Raw genomic sequence first — 18,492 nt, 5'->3', positions numbered from 1 at the left:
TTGATAACCTTACAAAATCAAATTGACTCGGGAACTAAAATTGATTTTTCATCGAATCACCAAACTTAGAAAGGATCACCTTACTTGACAAGAAATTATATTATTCATACATATTTAAAATTATTATTTTATATTCTTTTAGTAAAAATCTTGATTCTGTTACTGATAACAGCTAATAAAAATACATTAATCTCTATATATGAACAATATATTAATCAGCCCTCGTTATTGAATGATAACAGCTAATATAAATACAAATATCTCTACATATGAATAATATATTAATCATGTAAGATTAGTAATATTCGGTTCCTTTAATAAAAGTTAGCTAATTAGTCAAAATTTTGGATGCTTTGTGTTTACGTCTTCTCTTATTAATTGAAAAAAATACAAAACCAATTTGTATTAGGTGTAGAACTTACTTATATTAATTAAGCATTAAGTTAATTAAACACTTAATTGATATCGTGGTTTCATTTCCTATTCACAATTTTGTTGCAATTTTAAATTACCTAACATTAGGTAATTTGAATCTTGCAATTTTCTCATCTATTTTATGTTATTATGTCCCTTTGGTTTTTAGTTACTTTCTAATTCCTACATGCCTTTTTGTTCTTGGGAAAATGGTAAATTAGTTGTTCGAACAATATATATTCGTAATTTCTTTTATTGCTATTTTATGTAGTTATTTTTTTCATTTTATTTAACTTGACCAATGTTAACGCGGCACACAAATCGGAGGTATATTTTGTTAAAGTAATATTATTAATGATGCTTTAAAATTCTAAATTTATCTATTACATTACAACAATACGATATTTAGTAACAATATATTTTCTTGATATATTGTCACAAATTTTTTTAATGGCAATTGAGTTATATCATTATATCCAGAGTTGCTAAAATAATAATAGATATTTATATAGAGTGTTGATTATAAGTATTCATACTTATTATTATCGTTAAATATAATATAATTATGACAATTATATTATTACCGCCATATAATTACTATAACATTCTTTGTTTGTTATAATACTGGTAAATACCATACTATAAAATATACTCTAATAAAATTCATTTGATTTCAAAAACTGAACAAGTAAATTGAAATATATTCGATATAATAGGCTAAGTTAAATAAAAAGAGGGAATATATATATACTACTTATTCAACTTTTGAATCACAAGTCACAACTAAAACACTATAATATATAATGAAAAATATCAATAACAACAAATATACATTAACCTTATAATAAGATCTTTTTAATTAAGTTTAAAGAAGGCCATTATAGGATTATACACAATTTCTTTAGCATTTGTACCAAAAACAAAGTCAGCATGTGCATAATCTTCTGTATATTGCAAGACAAGTTTGTCTGGATTATGATTTTGCAATTTATCCAACAAAGTTTTCACATCATTCACATCAGAAAGATAATCTGCCCCTCCATAGCCTAAAAATAGTGGGATATTATTTGGTATATTTGAAATTATGTATTGTGGAGGATTTGGTTGACCATAATGTTTGTTGTTTTCTTCATCATTTCCATAGTCAAATTTTTCTATAGTCCCTTTTCTTGTCACTATCCAAAAAATAAATAAAAATAAAGTCAATAGCAAAGCTAGAATTTTATGTATTGTGTTGCTTAAACTATGAGTGAATTGATCATAATATACAAATGATGAGAAGGGCTTTGTCACTCTTTAAATTTCATGTTATAGAATATGAAGAGAGAAAAAGACCACAATTTTTTTTATTTACAAGGTGAAATGTTACGGAGCGACTAGGCGGATAATGTGGTGAGTGACGTGGCATAACCTGGCGTCTCTGTGGTCAATTTGACCTTTCAATCATTTGCATATTAGAGACATACGATTCGGTTACTTTAATTAAAAAATAGAGCCTTTTTATATAGCAGTAAAGTTTAGTGATCATACGTTAAATTATACCGAAATTTCAAGTTTTTATGTATATTTATGTGCATTGAAGTAGCAAAAACTTACTTTGGGCTATATGGACCATGTTTTTTGTTGCTGTTGCCTGTGGCTCATGCTCAAGAAAAATATCAGTTCTTGAAGAGTTCACACAACAATTTGGGCCTACCATAAAAAAATAGTATACATTATAAAAAGAAAATGAGAAATGCATAGTCAATAAATGTATATTTTTTGTATATATATGTATGTGTTTGACTAACGAATATAATTATTTTTAGTCGATCAGCCAGATACGTAACTTTGTCCAAAAAAAATGTAAAAGAATGAGTGGGTGGAAGAATTGAGATACCAGTAAAAGAATTCATTAAGTCACTGCAATTGTTGCCTGGATGTTGGCATATTTTTTCCAAAAGTTTGACAACAGCCTCTCTGTATATAATTCAGTCAAAAGTGCAAATTCAAAATGAATTTTACAAATATGAAATGTATTTTTGATATGATATAAATAACTAAAGTATAAAAGAAGCAAAAAAAAAGGCCAAAAGTACTTCTGAACTATTTAAATTAGATCAACTTTACCATTCGTTATGTTGTTTCCCCCAAATGACTCATCGTTGTGAAACAACGAACTTAAAAATATCATTCAACTATCCAAATAGCTAAAAAAGCCTTTTTAATGACTAATCCATGAAAACAAAAAAATAGGAAAAATGCACGAGTACCCTCTCAACTTATGCCCAAAATCTCAGAGACACACTTATACTATACTAAGGTCATATTACCTCCTGAACTTATTTTATAAATAATTTTCTACCCCTTTTCGGCCTACGTGACACTATCTTGTGGGTCCAGCAAGTGATGACATTTTTTTTCAAGCTAGTGTCACGTAGGTCGAAAAGGGTTAGCAAATTATTATAAAATAAGTTCAGGATGGTAATAGGACCTTAGTATATTACAAGTGCGTCTCTAAAATTTTAGGCATAGGTTGAGGAGATACTTATGCATTTTCCCCAAAAAATATGTCAATTTTTAAACTATTCGAAACAGGGCAATCTATTAGTCAAAAATATAATAGATAGTTGTTTGTTTGTTTAAACTAAAAGTTGAATGATCATTCGAAATATCTTACCCTCTTGGATCAAATTCATGGATTCCCAACCAATACAAACCCTGGAAAATAAAAACATAAAAAGGAAATGTTTACCTACTTTTATTCAAAATGTAATCAAAGTTGCATGTCTAAGCTAGCGTTTACCTATAGATTTAATTAAAACATAAAAAAAATGAGTTCATGAAGTTTGTTAAAAAATAGTTCATGAAATTTGAAATTATGTTTGAACATACATTTTATTTGAAAAAAATATTAAAGTTTTGTAAGGGAAAGTGAAATTTCACCCGAAAATCCAAAAACTGGTCAATCTCAATACTAGTTTTTGGAACTTTTAGTTTTATTTTATAGGGAAAATGCACAATTACCCTCTTAACCTAAGACCGAAATCCCAGAGAAACACTTATACTATACTAAGGTCCTATAACCCCCTTGAACTTATTTTAGAAGTAATTTTCTACCTCTTTTCGCCTACGTGACACTATTTTTAAAAAAAAAGTCAACCAACAATGGACCCACAAAATAGTGCCACGTAGGCCGAAAAAGGATAGAAAATTATTAATAAAATAAGTTCAGGGGTAATAGGACCTTAATATAGTATAAGTATGTCTCTGAGATTTCGGGCATAGGTTGAGGGGTACTTGTGCATTATCCCTATTTTATATTATAAAAAATAATATCTACTATCGAAATCTATAACTAAACGGGAGCTTAAAATGATAAAAGAAAATTAGTTCTCTTACTTCAGCTATAAAATTTTGAGAAGCACTTTTTGCAAGAGGAGATTTTATTTGCCCCAAATAAGCAATTGGGCTTAATAAAGCTGCTGATCTCAACATGTCTAATAGCTTATTTTCTGAAATTGCTGCAAATGCAATCAAAGTTCCCTGAGATTTCAAAAAAAAAAAAAAGTTTAGTTATTCTTAAACAACTATTAGATTCACATTTTTCGAGGGACCGTCTATTTGCATCTTTACAAACATGTCTATTTCATCGAGCCTCTCTTCGTGACGGTGCCCAAATCATTACACTTCATTGATGGTCATTAAATTTTAAAGTTACAAAACTAATTTTTCATTTAAAAATAGTTGAACTATAGCCCCACTTTTCAGTTTATGAAACTTTAAGCTACATGGCTGATTATTTTTTAAATGAAGAGGTAACGTCCATTTTAAGAAATAGCCAGTTTTCAATCTTTGGAATCTAAAAATAGTTTTTTGTTTTCAAATTTTACATGTGAAAAGTCGAGATATTATCTGAAATTCTTACTCGTGAGTTTTAAAACTATATGATAATAACTATTGTTTAAAGATAGAATTGAAAATAACCGTTTGTGACAAAAAGTAAGTTTTATAACTTTAGTGTCTAAAAAGATAAGTTTGATGACCATAAGTGAAATGAAAGGATCTTTAGATATATATAATTCAACTGGACTAGTAAATTGATATGATCGAAATATACACACTTTATAAATTGATTATATATGTTATATTTATAAATATGTATACTAAATGTATAGAATATGTATATTTAAGTATAAAACTTACACGATTTATGTATTTTAATTTGTTAACTATTGGATCGAATTGTTTATGGCAATAATTATCCATTTTTAGATCAAGAAAGTGAAATACTATTTAAAAAATAGCCAGAAAATCACCAGAGAATGGCCCACATAGTGTAACTTTTGGCCAGTTTGATCATGAACATACTTAAATGTAGCAGGTAAATCAAAATCCACCAATTCATCCCATGACCATTCCCAATAAGCCTGTTCATAATTGAAAAAAAAATAGATTAAATTATAAAAATTGTTATTTTGGCTAATATACTAAATATATATATATATATGAGATAATAATAGGGTAGCTCAGTGCATTAAGCTCTGACTATGCGCGGAGTTCAGAAATAGTTGGATCATAAAGGTCTATCGTCTACAATCTTAACTTGTATTTTTGCGAGAGATTATTTTAACAATTCAAACCAGACTGTAACTTTATCGATTATGCTAATGTTACCATTAAATATATGAGATTTATATAGTGCAAATATAATTAATGAAACTGAACTGGATCTTGAGGGCTAAGTGATGTATGTCCTTGGCTATACTTAGTTCCTCTTGTATTTGCAATCCAAACATCATAACCATTATCTGCTAGAATGAAAGCTAATGATTCATCTGTAGGATTTAGTAGCCATGTAATTCCATCCTGTCATTAAATAAAAAAAATAAAATATTATTTCGACTATAGCAACAATAACGGTATAATCTCATATATAAGATCTGAATAGAATGGTCTGTATATAGCTTAATAAGTTATAGCCCCTACCTTAATTTTATAGGTAAAGAGATTGTTCTCAATAGAAAATTAATATTTAGATTAGTTAGAAGAATTAACCATTAAGCTTGCAATTAACTTCGTTAACACTACAATGATAACCATTTGTGGCGATCTATCAGTTGTTGTCACTGAAGGTCGCTAACTTAATCGCCACAAAAATAGAGTTTGTAACAAGTGTTTGAACATGATTTGGTCGAGATTTGAGAAAATGAAGTAATGTATGAAATTAAATTGAAAAAGCTTGAAATTTAGAGAAACGATAGAATAATCTAGTGCGATCACGAGTTCAAGTCGTAGAAGCAATTACTAGCCTAGAGATACTTGCATTAAAGTAGACTGTCTACATTATATTCCTTAGAGTGCGAAAGAAAGCTAAGCTAGGTCTTCTTCCTTTAGAGAGGTTTACCCTCCTTTTTCAAGTTCTCAAATATTTATTTTTATCTCTATTTATTCTGTAATTATTTCACCTTTTCCTAAATACTAGATAAATATAAAATGCTTTGTTCGTCGACTTTTTGTCAATGTGAAGTAAAAGAATAAGCATAATTAAAATTAAAGTGAAGAATTAATTAACCATTAATAGTCCATGTTGTAGAAGAACAGGTGGATTAGTTGCTTCCTTTCCAGATATTCCCTTAGGTATCCTTTGTAAACTCAGAATATAACCATCATCTGTTGTCACCTAAAAACAAAAATTTCCAAAATAAAAAATATTTCCAAATATATATATATATATATATATATAAAATCACCACTAAAAACTATATATGCAATGATCTATGAATTTCTATCACTAATCTATTGTTAAATTATGCATAGCTAATAGTCTTTTATGATATTTTATCAAAAAAAAAATAAATAGTGATAGATGTTGTTATTTATGTATAATTTATGTTTTTATGGTTTGGTACGTAAATGAGATAGGATAAAATTATTCGATCAATATGATGGAATAATTTATTTCGTTATTATAATACGTATGATGTGATAAATAATTTTGAGATTAGCAAATAACATTAATCAGATATATAGGATGAAATGATCTTATATTTTATCGCGAGATTATTATCACGTGTCCCTCGTATCAAACAACCCTTTTGTATGAATCGTATGGTATTGAACATACTTTATGTTCTTCACAACCATAGCCTTGAGTTTCCACCATAGATTTACAAATTCCATCTTCATTTTCACTCAATATTTGCAACAAAATATTCCTTGCAAAAACTGTTGGTACAAAGAAAATAACAATTACTAAACTTGTTGTAATTTGTTTTCTCATTAAATCTATATTTCTTTTAGAAAAAAAAAACTTTGAGTTTTCTTAATGCCAAAATTCAGTTTGTTTCCCTTTTTATAATTAAGTTGGAAGTGCCAAAAAAAAAAAAAAGAACAAACAAGAAAAGGTATGATGTTAATTCCAAGAAATGGTATTGACAAAAGCTTCTCATTTCTACCATCTTCCTATCTTTTTTATTAATTAATACTTCGTGATAGCAGTGGAGCTAAATTTTTTATTAAGGGATTTAAAATTTATAAAATAGGCATATAAAATAAATGAAAGGGGTTCGGTATCTATTATATATACCTAAAATATTATTTTAAGCATATATAAATAGTATAATTTTCCGTCGAAGGAGGTTCGGATGAACACCCTTGTACCAAGGTGGCTCCGCCCTGCTTCATGGTTGAAATAACATACCCCTTTTTGTCTCAATTTATGTTACACGTTTTAAATTTTAAGATAAACAAATCTATCTTGATCATAAATTTTTCATATATCTTTTTAATATTTTGGATTATCAATCATTTTAATTTATAGTATTTTTTATATAGCTTACAAATATATAAATTTCATTTTAGAAAATCAAAGATTTCATGCACAAATTCCTGATCAAGCTTAAATTGTTTTTGACTTTCAAAAAATAAAATGTGTCACATAAATTGCGACAGCGAAAATATATCCTATTTTAAAAATGAATAAATAAACACTTAAATCTAGATAAATTAAACAATAATACATGCATTTTACATAATGTCAACTCAACAATTCACATTCTTTATGTATAAAGTCACGATATAAAACACAAACACATGTGTCTTTTTACTTAATATTAGATTTGATTTCAATCGATATCCATACACTTTATTATTTAAACTTGCATAAATTAAATAAGTAGACACACATGTTCTATGTGATATAAATACGTAAGACACCAAATAGTTATGTAAGATGTCATGTAAGATATATGTGTCTATTCATCCAATTTTATTTAAATTTAAATCTCTGTTTATGCACATAGAAAATTAAAATTAAAACCAAATTTAAAAACACATTTATATATTATATTTTAATTTTATCCGTGCTTAAGTTGGAGCACATAAATAATAATAAAATTAATTTTTTGAATTTGATTTAATTTATATTTTTTAAAAATTAATTAAATTGATTTGATTTTGATTCAAATCTAATACAATTTAATCCAAATCGACCCGTAATGCTTCCCACGAAGTCCGAAGTTACATTTAAATATTTCTCTCTAAGGCGCCTCAAAAATGTCCAAATTCGAATTTCGCCCCATTATATTAGCATCTTCTGTTCCTTTAAACTTTTACAAAATCCATTTTTTTTGTAGTTTTTTTTTCTTCTTAACCCTAGCGAGAGAGAAGAAGAAGAAGATCGCTGTGTGTGTATATTATATACAAATATATATGTATATATATTGCGGGAGCAAATTGATACACATTTACAGAAGTTCAACGGTGGATTGCATCTGATTTGAAAGGTAAATTTGTACTTTATTTGCATGGATTTCAGGTACCTGCTAACATCAATCATATAATTTAATATACTTATTTGATGTAATGTTATTGGATTCTCTTATTTGTTGTATTCTGTTTTTGAATTTTGTTCAGCGATGATCTCAATTTTGTTTTTTCGGTAGGAACTAGATTTTTTTTTTAATTTGTGATAAGTTTGAAATGATGTTTATATGAGGTGATTGTTGCTAAGTATTATCAATTTTGACGATATCAATTAATGTGGAATATGTATATTAATGGAAAATTTTGTTCAAGGTGATCTTAAAAGTTTAATTTCTGTAGGAATGTAACCATTTGTGTTAAGTTGGGAATGAGGTTTGTCTGAGGTGATTTTCGCTAATTATTATCAATTTTGACTATTAATGTTGAATTCATGAATTAATGGCAAATTTTGTTAGCGGTATCTATTTAATTTTGGTAGGAAGGGTATCTATTTGGAGTTGATTTTTTCTTATTATTATGGCTACTTCAGTTAATGTGGAATACATGATTTAACGGACAACGAATTAATAGTTAGGTTTGAAGTAAAGGAGTATATTTATGCACTTGCTCATGATCATGGTTAAGATATCAAATTTGACATAGAATGCTTGTAGGCATGAGTTTTATGGGGATAAAATCCTTAATGTGAAGGAGTTGATGATATATGTTAGTTTTGTACGAGTTCAACCATTTCTAGCAAAGTAGGACACATTCTTTGCCAAGTTGGGATTTTGATGAAAGATGGTGCAGAGATTATACACCAAGTATACATGTGAGAGGAATTGAGTGATATAATAGGAATTCTCAGGAAATAGTTCTTTGAAATGCCATTATCTATTTTAAGATAGAAATATAGTCGGGAAAAGTATTTTCTTTCAGTAATTAAGCCCTGTGGGCCTGTCTTGGATAAGGAAAGAAACCCCTTACCCTAGAGAGGAAGATGCTAGTCGAGATGGAGTTGGGAGCAAACGTAGAGTTCTATGGTGCTTGTGTTGCCGGAAAACATCAAGACATAAAATTAGTGATACACATTATGTGTGATCTCCGAAGTCAATGTGCTACTTGTTATCATGTTTGGAAAAGTTACTTTCAGATGCTACTTTTGATGAAGTTAGTAGATTTCATTAATAGCATCAAGCAGGTGCAAGAGCAAAAATTGCAAAAGAGAGATTGAGTCGGCTCATATACAAAATATTTCACTATAACCAGAGTGATTATACAATCCAAAAAATGATCAATAGTAGATACAAGGGCCTGGTTGAGCTAGCTAAACAGATCTAGTAAATATTTGGGTTTTAGAGTGATTTGAAGTTGAGAATCCATCGAAACATTGACAACTTCTTTCTAGATACATCAAAAAATACTAGCCGGCACCATTAACCAGATTTTCATGATGGCTTTATCATCTTTCCATGACCACTAGCTCTCATAAGCTTCTCTGATATATTGTGAGGCATGATCCAGAGACTCGTAAAAAAATTGAGAAAAACATACTCCAGAGATCCTGCTGCTGCGACTGTACTTGAAGCCTGAAGGAGCAAGTGGTTAACACTTTCTTAATTCAGTTGACACATAACACCTAGTAACCCTTCAAATGATCTTTCCACTCATGTCAAATACCCTTGGCTAGTCATTGCTTGGAAGGTTTTGTTTTAGCAGGATATCAAGAAAATTGTTTGATATAACTGCATTTATGGTGATTCAAGGGTTTATGATTATTAATCATTGTAATTTGGTGGCTATTCTTAGGAAGGAATATATGAAAAATGTGCCAAAATTTGATAGTTTGTTTTTTAGAATCTTCAAAGGAAAGGTTAATATAAGGAGGCCTGTTTAGAGAGGAAACTATAAACGATGTCTAGTAAAATATTAAATGCCTCTGCTAGGCTGGTTTTTTTGTGATAGTTAAATTGGTTTAAGCATGCAGAATGATGGTGCTACATGCTTCTTATTGTGGAAAACTGTTTAATGATTCTGTTTTCCAGTCTCTTGCATATGCCCTTTGTTGATAGGTCATAGACATAGGCTAGTTTGCTATGAAATTTTACTTATTGAATCCAAGATATGTTCATATAATGTACTAAATTGGTTAAGCATGGCGAATCTGATTAAAATTTTGTAAAACTAAAATTGGGAAACACTTTTGTTCTTGATGTTATTTGAGAGGATAAAAAAATACCTTGTTGTTCATCTATATGGCTTAGCTAATATAATCTCATTGTTCTGTTTTTTTATTAAGTGATTTGTTAATATTGTTTGTGCACATATTAGTTGTTCTAAAACTCAATTACAAATGCTCTAGTCCCTACTGTCTCTATATTTTTGGTTTTGTGGTTTCTCTTCCTCCTTGTGTAGGGTCAGAGGTGTGTCCAAAAACCGAACTGACTGATAACCGAACCGAAAAAATGTTAAGTTATTGTTATTGGGTTATTGGTTCGGTATCGGTTTTTACTATTGGGTTATTTGGGTAAACCGACAATCCAATAAGACGGTAATAATTTATTTTATCCTTCCTAATTATCGAATATTAATAATTTAATATATAATTAGACGCTATAACTATATCAAATTATTAGTACTCTACCAACTTGACACTAGGCCATGTTACTAGTTTTTACTGTTTACTCAAACCTAAAGATTAAATTAAAGAATTCACATTGTAGCTATTTGATTTTAGTTTTAGTTTTAAGTTTGTAATTGTAGGTTGTAGTATTTGCAAGTTTGTAAAGGTCCGTAATTTGATTAACAAAAAAAATCATATACTATGTTTTGGTGTTAACATGTAATTATATCCTTCATACTATATTTTCTCTTATTAATGCGATTTCTCATTATCTTTCTTGTTCACTATATCAAAGCATTTAGAGAAGTGAGAAGGCATATGATATTTTACGGACATTTTCTTATTGGGTAAATCGAAAATCGAACCGATAATGATAAAAAATCGATAAAGAATATCTTATTGGTTTGTTATTTGGTTAGCATATTTAAAAATCGAAAATCGATAAACCGAACCGATAATACATATAACCGAACCGACCCGAATGATGCACACCCCTAACCGATAATACATATAACCGAACCGACCCGAATGATGCACACCCCTTTAGGGTAGTACTGAGTATTTGATTTCTTGATATGGTAGTAACTAATGATACATGCTTTGACTATTATCATTACGCAGAATATTGGAATTGCATCTTTGTCAAAGAAATATAGCAACAGCTCACTAGCTCATTATTTCATGCAGGTACATATATATTTTGAAAAATGGCAGATGACGTTTCAAGCTTTTGGGGTCCTGTAACATCTACCAAAGATTGGTGTGAGCTAAATTATGTCCACTCCTCCTATATTGCGGAGTTCTTTAATACCATATCAAATGTCCCATGTATTATTTTGGCCTTGATTGGTCTTGTGAATGCCCTCAGACAGCGGATTGAGAAAAGGTTCAGTGTCCTTCATATGTCAAACATAATACTTTCCTTAGGGAGCATGATATATCATGCCACGTTGGGGCAGATGTAAGCACTTCCTCCTTTATTTCCCTTTTCTGTCATTATAAAGCTGGTTTATTGTTATTTATCACCCACATTTGTGGAGCATGAAGAAGGAATCCATTATTGACATGAGTACCTAAAATTTGTAAAATGCATGAGAATCTTATTCGGTCTCATTCACTACATCAAACTTTCTAAGAAGCTAATAGAATGTTAGGACTGTTGGAAGCCAAAATCTTCGTAAAAGGAAAATGACCTTAATACTCATGGACAGCTAATGTTACCTAATTATTTGTTAACCTTGACAGGAGATAATATATTCTCCTTTTTGGTATGTGAACTTGATAATAGATAATTAGGATGAGCTTTTTTATGTAGCATCTTGTCTTGGAAGGAATTCATATCTGTATATGATAGGTACATTTATTTGATTCTGATTCTTTTTGGCCATCTCTTTTTCGTTTTTCTTCAAACCAAGGGGATTGTAAACTTCCTCTTTACGTCAATCAAAAGATTCTCCCCCCCCCCCCTTCCCCCCCTTGAAGAAAAAGAAAAGAAAGAGGCTACGTCAAGATGGTCTTAATTTACAAATTAATGAAGCCTTTAGAAAATCTATCGACCTATCTACATGTGAATGGTGTAGCTCCATTAGATATTAAATATTTGCGTAAATGATTGCCCTTAGTCTCATGTTTGTTAATTTGCTGCATAACAGGATAAAGCATAGGGTAGCGGCTGCGGCCTGCGGGTTTCCCTTGTCGTAAAAAAAAAAAAAAGGATAAAGCTGACTATGAACCAGATACGAAGTTGACCTCCTTTAGTTTACCTCTTGCTTCTTGTGTGAATGTTGTATGCCTGATATTGAAGTTTCTTGTTAGATAAAAACTATATTTTTGCCTTGTGCATACAGAATGGATGGGAAATACTTGTCGTAAATCCAAGATGTTGACTAATACTTGCTCATATGTGCTTGAATTTGATGTTTATTCTAATTTATTATGATCCATGCTTTAAATTGATAGGCAACAACAATGTGATGAGACGCCCATGGTCTGGGAAATGCTTCTCTACATTTATATCATATATTCACCAGATTGGCATTACAAGACTACAATGCCCACATTTTTGTTCCTTTATGGTGTAGTATTTGCCATTCTGCATTCCCAGATTCGCTTTGGTATTGGTTTCATGCTACATTATGCAGTATTGTGCCTTCTATGCATTCCTCGAACATATAAGTATTACATTCATACAGAAGACAGATCCGCAAAGCAGCTTGCAAAGTTATATGTGGCCACTTTATTAGTTGGAGCTCTCTGTTGGCTGTGTGACCGTCTTTTCTGCAAGCACATTTCAAGTTGGTCCTTCAATCCACAAGGTCATGCACTGTGGCATGTCCTTATGGGTTTCAATGTGTACTTTGCAAATACATTCTTGATGTACTGCCGTGCTCAGCAAAGAGAATGGAATCCAAAAATCAAGCACCTCCTCGGATTTTTCCCATATGTAAAGATCCATAAACTAAAAGCTCAGTAGCACAAGTTATTACTCCGAACTCAGCCTGTAAGAAAAAAAAAACCGCGCATAAAATGGCACCAAGGAACAAGTGCCAGCTCTACTGATTGTTTGTCTTCTCCATTTTGCAGATGTGTAAATGAAAGTTTGAATTAGTTTCATTTTTTACTGTAAAATTAGTGGTCAACCGGTGTACCATATATTTATACTTCTATAGAAGGCTGACATGACTAACTAGTAGTCTTTTCTCTAATGTTTTTGATTTTGCATTTTAGGAACTGTTATGAACATGGTTTATTTTGCTATTATACAAGTGCCCACAAATGTGGTTTTTGATTCTGAACCTCATTATCTGGCGTAGCACATCTGTATAGTCAAAGAAGTCTCAAATTTTTTACTGCTTGTGGTGCAATTGTCTTTTGGTAGAAAATTTCGATGAAATGGGAAGGCCAGGGAAGATAGATTGTATCCAGAGGTGATGCTTATGCCTCTTCTCTGTCGATAACACACAGCTCTAGTGACAAGATCTAATCTTTCATGTAAAGTAAGAATTTTCATTTATTATAAACCAATTCAAAATGAAAATGTGGTTGCTTCCTATGATTGGATGAAAATATATCGATGTATGGAGAATTCGTGAGGGTTCAAGAGAAAAATCAAATCCCCTTACATAGGTAAGCTCACATAGGGTCTGTTAATCTAAAAGATTTTAATCGAAGTTCAATTTCATGAAAGTAAAGATCCATAAACATAAATGTCTGAAAGAGAAAGGCAATTCTGAGTTCATAAGATGGCATACCAAGTCTGTTTTACAGTAAACTTTCGAATCCTGTCCAAATAATCAAGTTACACATTTTCGAATTTATTCAAAACAGTAACACAACACTCCGACCAAAAATGTTTGAGAAAGAAAAAAATTCAAAGATGAACAGTGTCAACAATAGCCTCAAGTGTCTTCTTCTCCAACTCTTTCTCATCAATCCACATGGAACTTTGCCGTCGTAGAAGATCATTTTTCTCTTTCTTCTTCTTTGAGAAGTTCTCTTCCCTCATCCTCCAATATTCAAGCTTTTCCTGTCTTTCTTTAAGCTGAAACATAATAATTAAAGAAGCACATAATATGTTATTTATACTTATTGAGAATATTTGCAAAGCAATGCTATATGCATTTCAGTCATATTCAACGACGATATAACAGACTATACTCTTAAACCTACTTAACAGTTGAACCTGCTAACTGAACTGTATGTATCGTCTCTAAAAAAATGAGGTGAATAAACTACTAATAATTTCATAAAAGCACGCTTGAGGTGGATTAAAGCCGTTAAACAAGACACAGATGCTCACTTGGGGAGTGCTTTAGTAAACAAGGTCCAATGCATGTACCTCCCCGTGTGCATGGATCTGTCTTCAAGAGGCGGCACTATACAATAACTATAGCTTACAATGTGATAGGCATAATACATATATTGGACCCTAAACTTGACTTCAAATTTTAACTTTGACCTCCAACTTTCATAATGCGCAAACAAACACTTTAACTATCCAACTTTTAAATAAATAAACACATGAGTCCTACATGGCACAATACATGTAGGACACCACGTAGGACAAAAAATGACATGTAGGACATGTGTGTCTATTTGTTCAACTTTATAAAAGTTTAAGCGTCTAGTTGTGCACACCCAAAGTTGAAGGGCATAAATGTGATTCGAAGCCAAGTTAAAGGGCATATTATGTATTATGTCCAATGTGATATATTGAGTATTTTTATTTATTTTTTACAAAGGTAACAAGTTTGTATATAAACCTTCAGCACTAAGGCTGTTACATCACAGAGCACATACAACTGAGTAGGCTCAGCAACCCACAAAAAAAGAAAATCTATCTCTAGGTTCTATCTCATCTTACACGGATCCTAAGATGTCTACAATCGCTACATGATCATCTATATATCCCGAACTACACCAATAGCATGAATTAGAGGCTCTACATAAACCATCCATGCATCAAAAATTTATATTAAGCGTTTGAAAAACACTTTGCTAAAAAAAGAACAATCCCCCTTGCTATCCATTGAATGTCTGCATTTGAGTGGCTATTACGATGAGAATTGTACAGTTTAAATCTAAATTGGATGAACATGAGAGCCACAAGTACCATTTGATTTATGAATTAAAATAACTTATATCAGCATCCAATATATAATTATGTCTCTACTATCCAATTCCTCAAAAGTTGAGATCCAAAGATTAAACATCTCATTGTTTGAGCCAGAAATTGTACTGAACTGAGAGCCTCTCCATACTCCTTGCTTTAAGTGACGAAGAACATGCATAATAAGTTTATCTTTAATCTTGTCTACATGTTATATGGAATTTTCAGGCATAACTTCAGACCTCTTTCACATCCCTTGTTTTGTTAATATTTTCTGCAACTCTACGACTTACATGCATAATAAAAACTCTTTTTTCTAGTTATTTTTATGAAACATTCTTTGAGGACATTCAAAGCTCATAAGATAGGATACCTAGAACTTGACGCGTTCAATGCATTAATCAGCTTTGCTTATCAGTATTTATCAGCAGTAAGAACAAGTCCAGATTCTTATTCTCTGCCTTATAGGCTCTTTAAGCAATGTGATCTGTCTTCATACTTTAACCTCAAACAAAAGTATTTTTATGACACTTTTCAGTAATACAATTACAAGTAAAATGTAAGTCCTAAGTCTGTCCGTATCCAACAATTGAGTGATCATACAGAACATGTTGACAATTCGTACATTACCTTATTCCTTTTCATTTACAACACATCCTAAACCAACTAACTAGAACTTCTAATACTTGCATAGACTCCTCACTGATGGCAATCATCATCAATGAAGTAAACACTACCATCACCTAGTAGCTACTTCAAGCAGTAAAAATCACACCTCCTGCTACTACACCTCAATCCAACCTAGTTGGTCCGCTATATGAATCCTTTACATCTATATTGCTCCATTTAGGCCTATAATTTATGGCGGTTGCCTAGCACACGAACAGACGAAGCAGTGGGAGATTCAGCATGAGTTTTGCAGGTCCTAGATTTTAAATTGACACTTTACCTTATAAAACAAAACATATCGCAAAGATTTTATCATTAGGCGACTAGTTCTAAGCTGACCATCAACCTACATAACTATTCTTCTATACTCAGACTTGGAACTGACAATTTGAACCTAGAATTTACTATAATAATAATAAGAAATAAACATATGCTGCTTAGTAACAAGCTTTTAGTAATGCCTGCAACTTTCACAGAAGATCCATAAAGAAACAACAAATGCAAGAGTGAAGTGAAAGTCACTACAAACTATATACACAGAAAATAAAGATCAGCATTAAAAAAACACATGCTATAAGTATGAGACAACAATCCTAGAGTACACATCGAGTTTCTTAGTTGACTAGTTAAGACAAGAGCGTGAATAGTTTTAATTCAATCAGAAGAACATTTGAAAGCCTCAAGTAACATTTGATTTGCATGTATTCAATCAGAAGAATATTTGAAAGCCTCAAGTAACATTTGATTTGCATGTATTTGAAATAAGGAAAAATAGTATTAGATTTCAAATAAAATGCGGAACACATCATTGTTGTGTTGCATGACACGCTTTAATCACACTGTTTCAAAATGGATGGAAAAAGAAAGTTGGAGATGCACAATTTGACAACAATGCAAGCTAACTTTTTTATCCTTGCCTTAATGAAATGCACAATTTGACAATCCACTTTCTGCAAACTTGCTTGTATGACGATAAATACAGGATAAACGATCACCTCGGAGGCTCAGAGATCAATTGCTAATCATATTACAGCAACAATTTGAGTTCATATACACCAAAATTACCATGTCACATATTCCGCCCAAACATGAAAAAATGTTCAAACCGTGTCCATCCATACCAAATGCAATATTAGGATAAGCAAAATCGGTATACTCAAGTAATGTCAAAACAATGTAAGTACAAAAAACTGACAAAAGAGTTCATTTTTTTATAATCACATACCAGAGTTTTGCGGAACTCCTCTTCAGCAGCCTCTCTTTCCTTCGCCTTCGCTTTCTTCTCAGCAGCTTTAGCAACCTTGCGTTCCTCATTAGCAATCCTCTGAGCCTCCTTTTTAGCTTCATCTTTTCTCATCTTCTCAATCCTCTGAAGTTCCATTTCTTGTATGTACTCTTTCCTCACCTCCTTCACTTTCTTCGCATATTCACGGCGCAAACGGGCTAGTTTAGCCTCCGCCTCCTTAGGATCCTTAGGTGCTGTCCATGAATTCAGGTAGTCGCTCGGTGGACGGAACTCATGGTTCCTCTGATGGTCATTGTGATGCGATTGTCCCGCGGTAGATGTGGAATCGGCGGTGGTGGAAATTGATCGGAGAATGGGTTTTAGGGTTTGGGCCGCCGGGGTTTTACGGAGGAGCTGCCGGTAAAGCGACATTTTAATGCTTCTATGGTGATGCAACAAGTATAGCCATCACCACTTAAGAGTGTATTTAATCGATTTTTCTTTAAAAAAAACATAAAAGTGTTTTTTTAAAAAAAATATTTTTATTTTCATAAAAAAACAAAATGTTCTTCGCTGAACAACTTTCACATATAACAAATATAAAATTCATATTTGTGTATTATAGCAAAAGTTTGCATAATTGTGTTTCATAGCGAACATATATATGTATGATTCGCTATACATATACGATTAAAGCGAATTGTATAAAATGAAATGTATAAAACGAGAAAGAGAAAGAGATTTGGACAGAGAATTGTATAAAACAAAGTGTATAATTATAAGTATATAGGGACGATTATATACCATTTGAATTTGTACAAAATCAAAAAGAGAGATAGACAAAAGAAACTTGGGCAGGGAATATACAATTGAATGAATTGTATAAAACAAAAAAGAGATAAATTGTATACAATTTGAATTTGTATAAAATGAGAAAGAGAGAAAGACAAAAGAGACTTGTAAGACAGTATTTTTATTTAAACCCTTAAAAGCTTTTAACAATGGTTTTGACGACATTACACATGGAGCAGCAACTACAACAGATCCAATAACAAGGGAGAAATCCATTCTTTTTTGTTTTTGTTGACTTAACAAGATTGAGAAAATTGAAAATTAAATTCAATTTTGTTTATAATAGTGGCGGATTTTTTTATATGGGTTGGATTACAAAATAATTTCCTAGATGAGTTCTAAATGGGAAATCGGATTGAAATTGGGAATTTAAGT

The 18,492-nt window shown here is 31.1% G+C and overlaps 3 protein-coding genes across 3 annotated transcripts; 1 reads left to right on the top strand and 2 right to left on the bottom strand.

Moving 5' to 3' along the window:
- Positions 1-1,269: 1,269 nt before the first annotated feature.
- Positions 1,270-6,676, bottom strand: LOC101245063 (triacylglycerol lipase 2-like). Its single transcript, XM_004240161.1, has 9 exons — positions 6,521-6,676; positions 5,969-6,076; positions 5,122-5,262; positions 4,713-4,823; positions 3,796-3,939; positions 3,074-3,114; positions 2,294-2,373; positions 2,011-2,106; positions 1,270-1,589 (listed from the first exon to the last, which is right to left on the bottom strand). Exons 1-9 carry the CDS (start codon positions 6,674-6,676, stop codon positions 1,270-1,272), a joined length of 1,197 nt encoding a protein of 398 aa, XP_004240209.1.
- Positions 6,677-7,952: 1,276 nt separating this feature from the next.
- On the top strand, positions 7,953-13,557 carry LOC101257860 (alkaline ceramidase). The gene is made up of 3 exons (XM_004239807.5): positions 7,953-8,180; positions 11,450-11,723; positions 12,722-13,557. Exons 2-3 carry the CDS (start codon positions 11,470-11,472, stop codon positions 13,233-13,235), a joined length of 768 nt encoding a protein of 255 aa, XP_004239855.1. The 5' UTR covers positions 7,953-8,180; positions 11,450-11,469; the 3' UTR covers positions 13,236-13,557.
- Positions 13,558-13,973: 416 nt separating this feature from the next.
- On the bottom strand, positions 13,974-17,786 carry LOC101258154 (protein PXR1). The gene is made up of 2 exons (XM_004239808.5): positions 17,266-17,786; positions 13,974-14,303 (listed from the first exon to the last, which is right to left on the bottom strand). The coding sequence occupies exons 1-2, from the start codon at positions 17,695-17,697 to the stop codon at positions 14,133-14,135; spliced, it is 603 nt and encodes a 200-aa protein (XP_004239856.1). The 5' UTR covers positions 17,698-17,786; the 3' UTR covers positions 13,974-14,132.
- Between the last annotated feature and the right edge of the window lie 706 nt (positions 17,787-18,492).

The sequence above is a fragment of the Solanum lycopersicum genome, chromosome 5, assembly GCF_036512215.1.
Source record: "Solanum lycopersicum chromosome 5, SLM_r2.1".
In the NCBI taxonomy this organism is placed as follows: Eukaryota; Viridiplantae; Streptophyta; class Magnoliopsida; order Solanales; family Solanaceae; genus Solanum; species Solanum lycopersicum.
This window is presented reverse-complemented; position numbering and strand designations above follow the sequence as displayed.

Coding starts and splice junctions, on each gene's coding strand:
- LOC101245063 (XM_004240161.1), bottom strand. CDS start 6,676: ATGAGAAAACAAATTACAACAAGTTTAGTAATTGTTATTTTCTTTGTA. Junction 4,824..5,121: donor CACTTAGCCCTCAAGATCCA/GTTCAGTTTCAT, acceptor AATTATGAACAG/GCTTATTGGGAATGGTCATG. Junction 3,115..3,795: donor CTCAAAATTTTATAGCTGAA/GTAAGAGAACTA, acceptor TTTATTTTCCAG/GGTTTGTATTGGTTGGGAAT.
- LOC101257860 (XM_004239807.5), top strand. CDS start 11,470: ATGGCAGATGACGTTTCAAGCTTTTGGGGTCCTGTAACATCTACCAAA. Junction 11,724..12,721: donor CATGCCACGTTGGGGCAGAT/GTAAGCACTTCC, acceptor TTAAATTGATAG/GCAACAACAATGTGATGAGA.
- LOC101258154 (XM_004239808.5), bottom strand. CDS start 17,697: ATGTCGCTTTACCGGCAGCTCCTCCGTAAAACCCCGGCGGCCCAAACC. Junction 14,304..17,265: donor AGGAGTTCCGCAAAACTCTG/GTATGTGATTAT, acceptor ATTATGTTTCAG/CTTAAAGAAAGACAGGAAAA.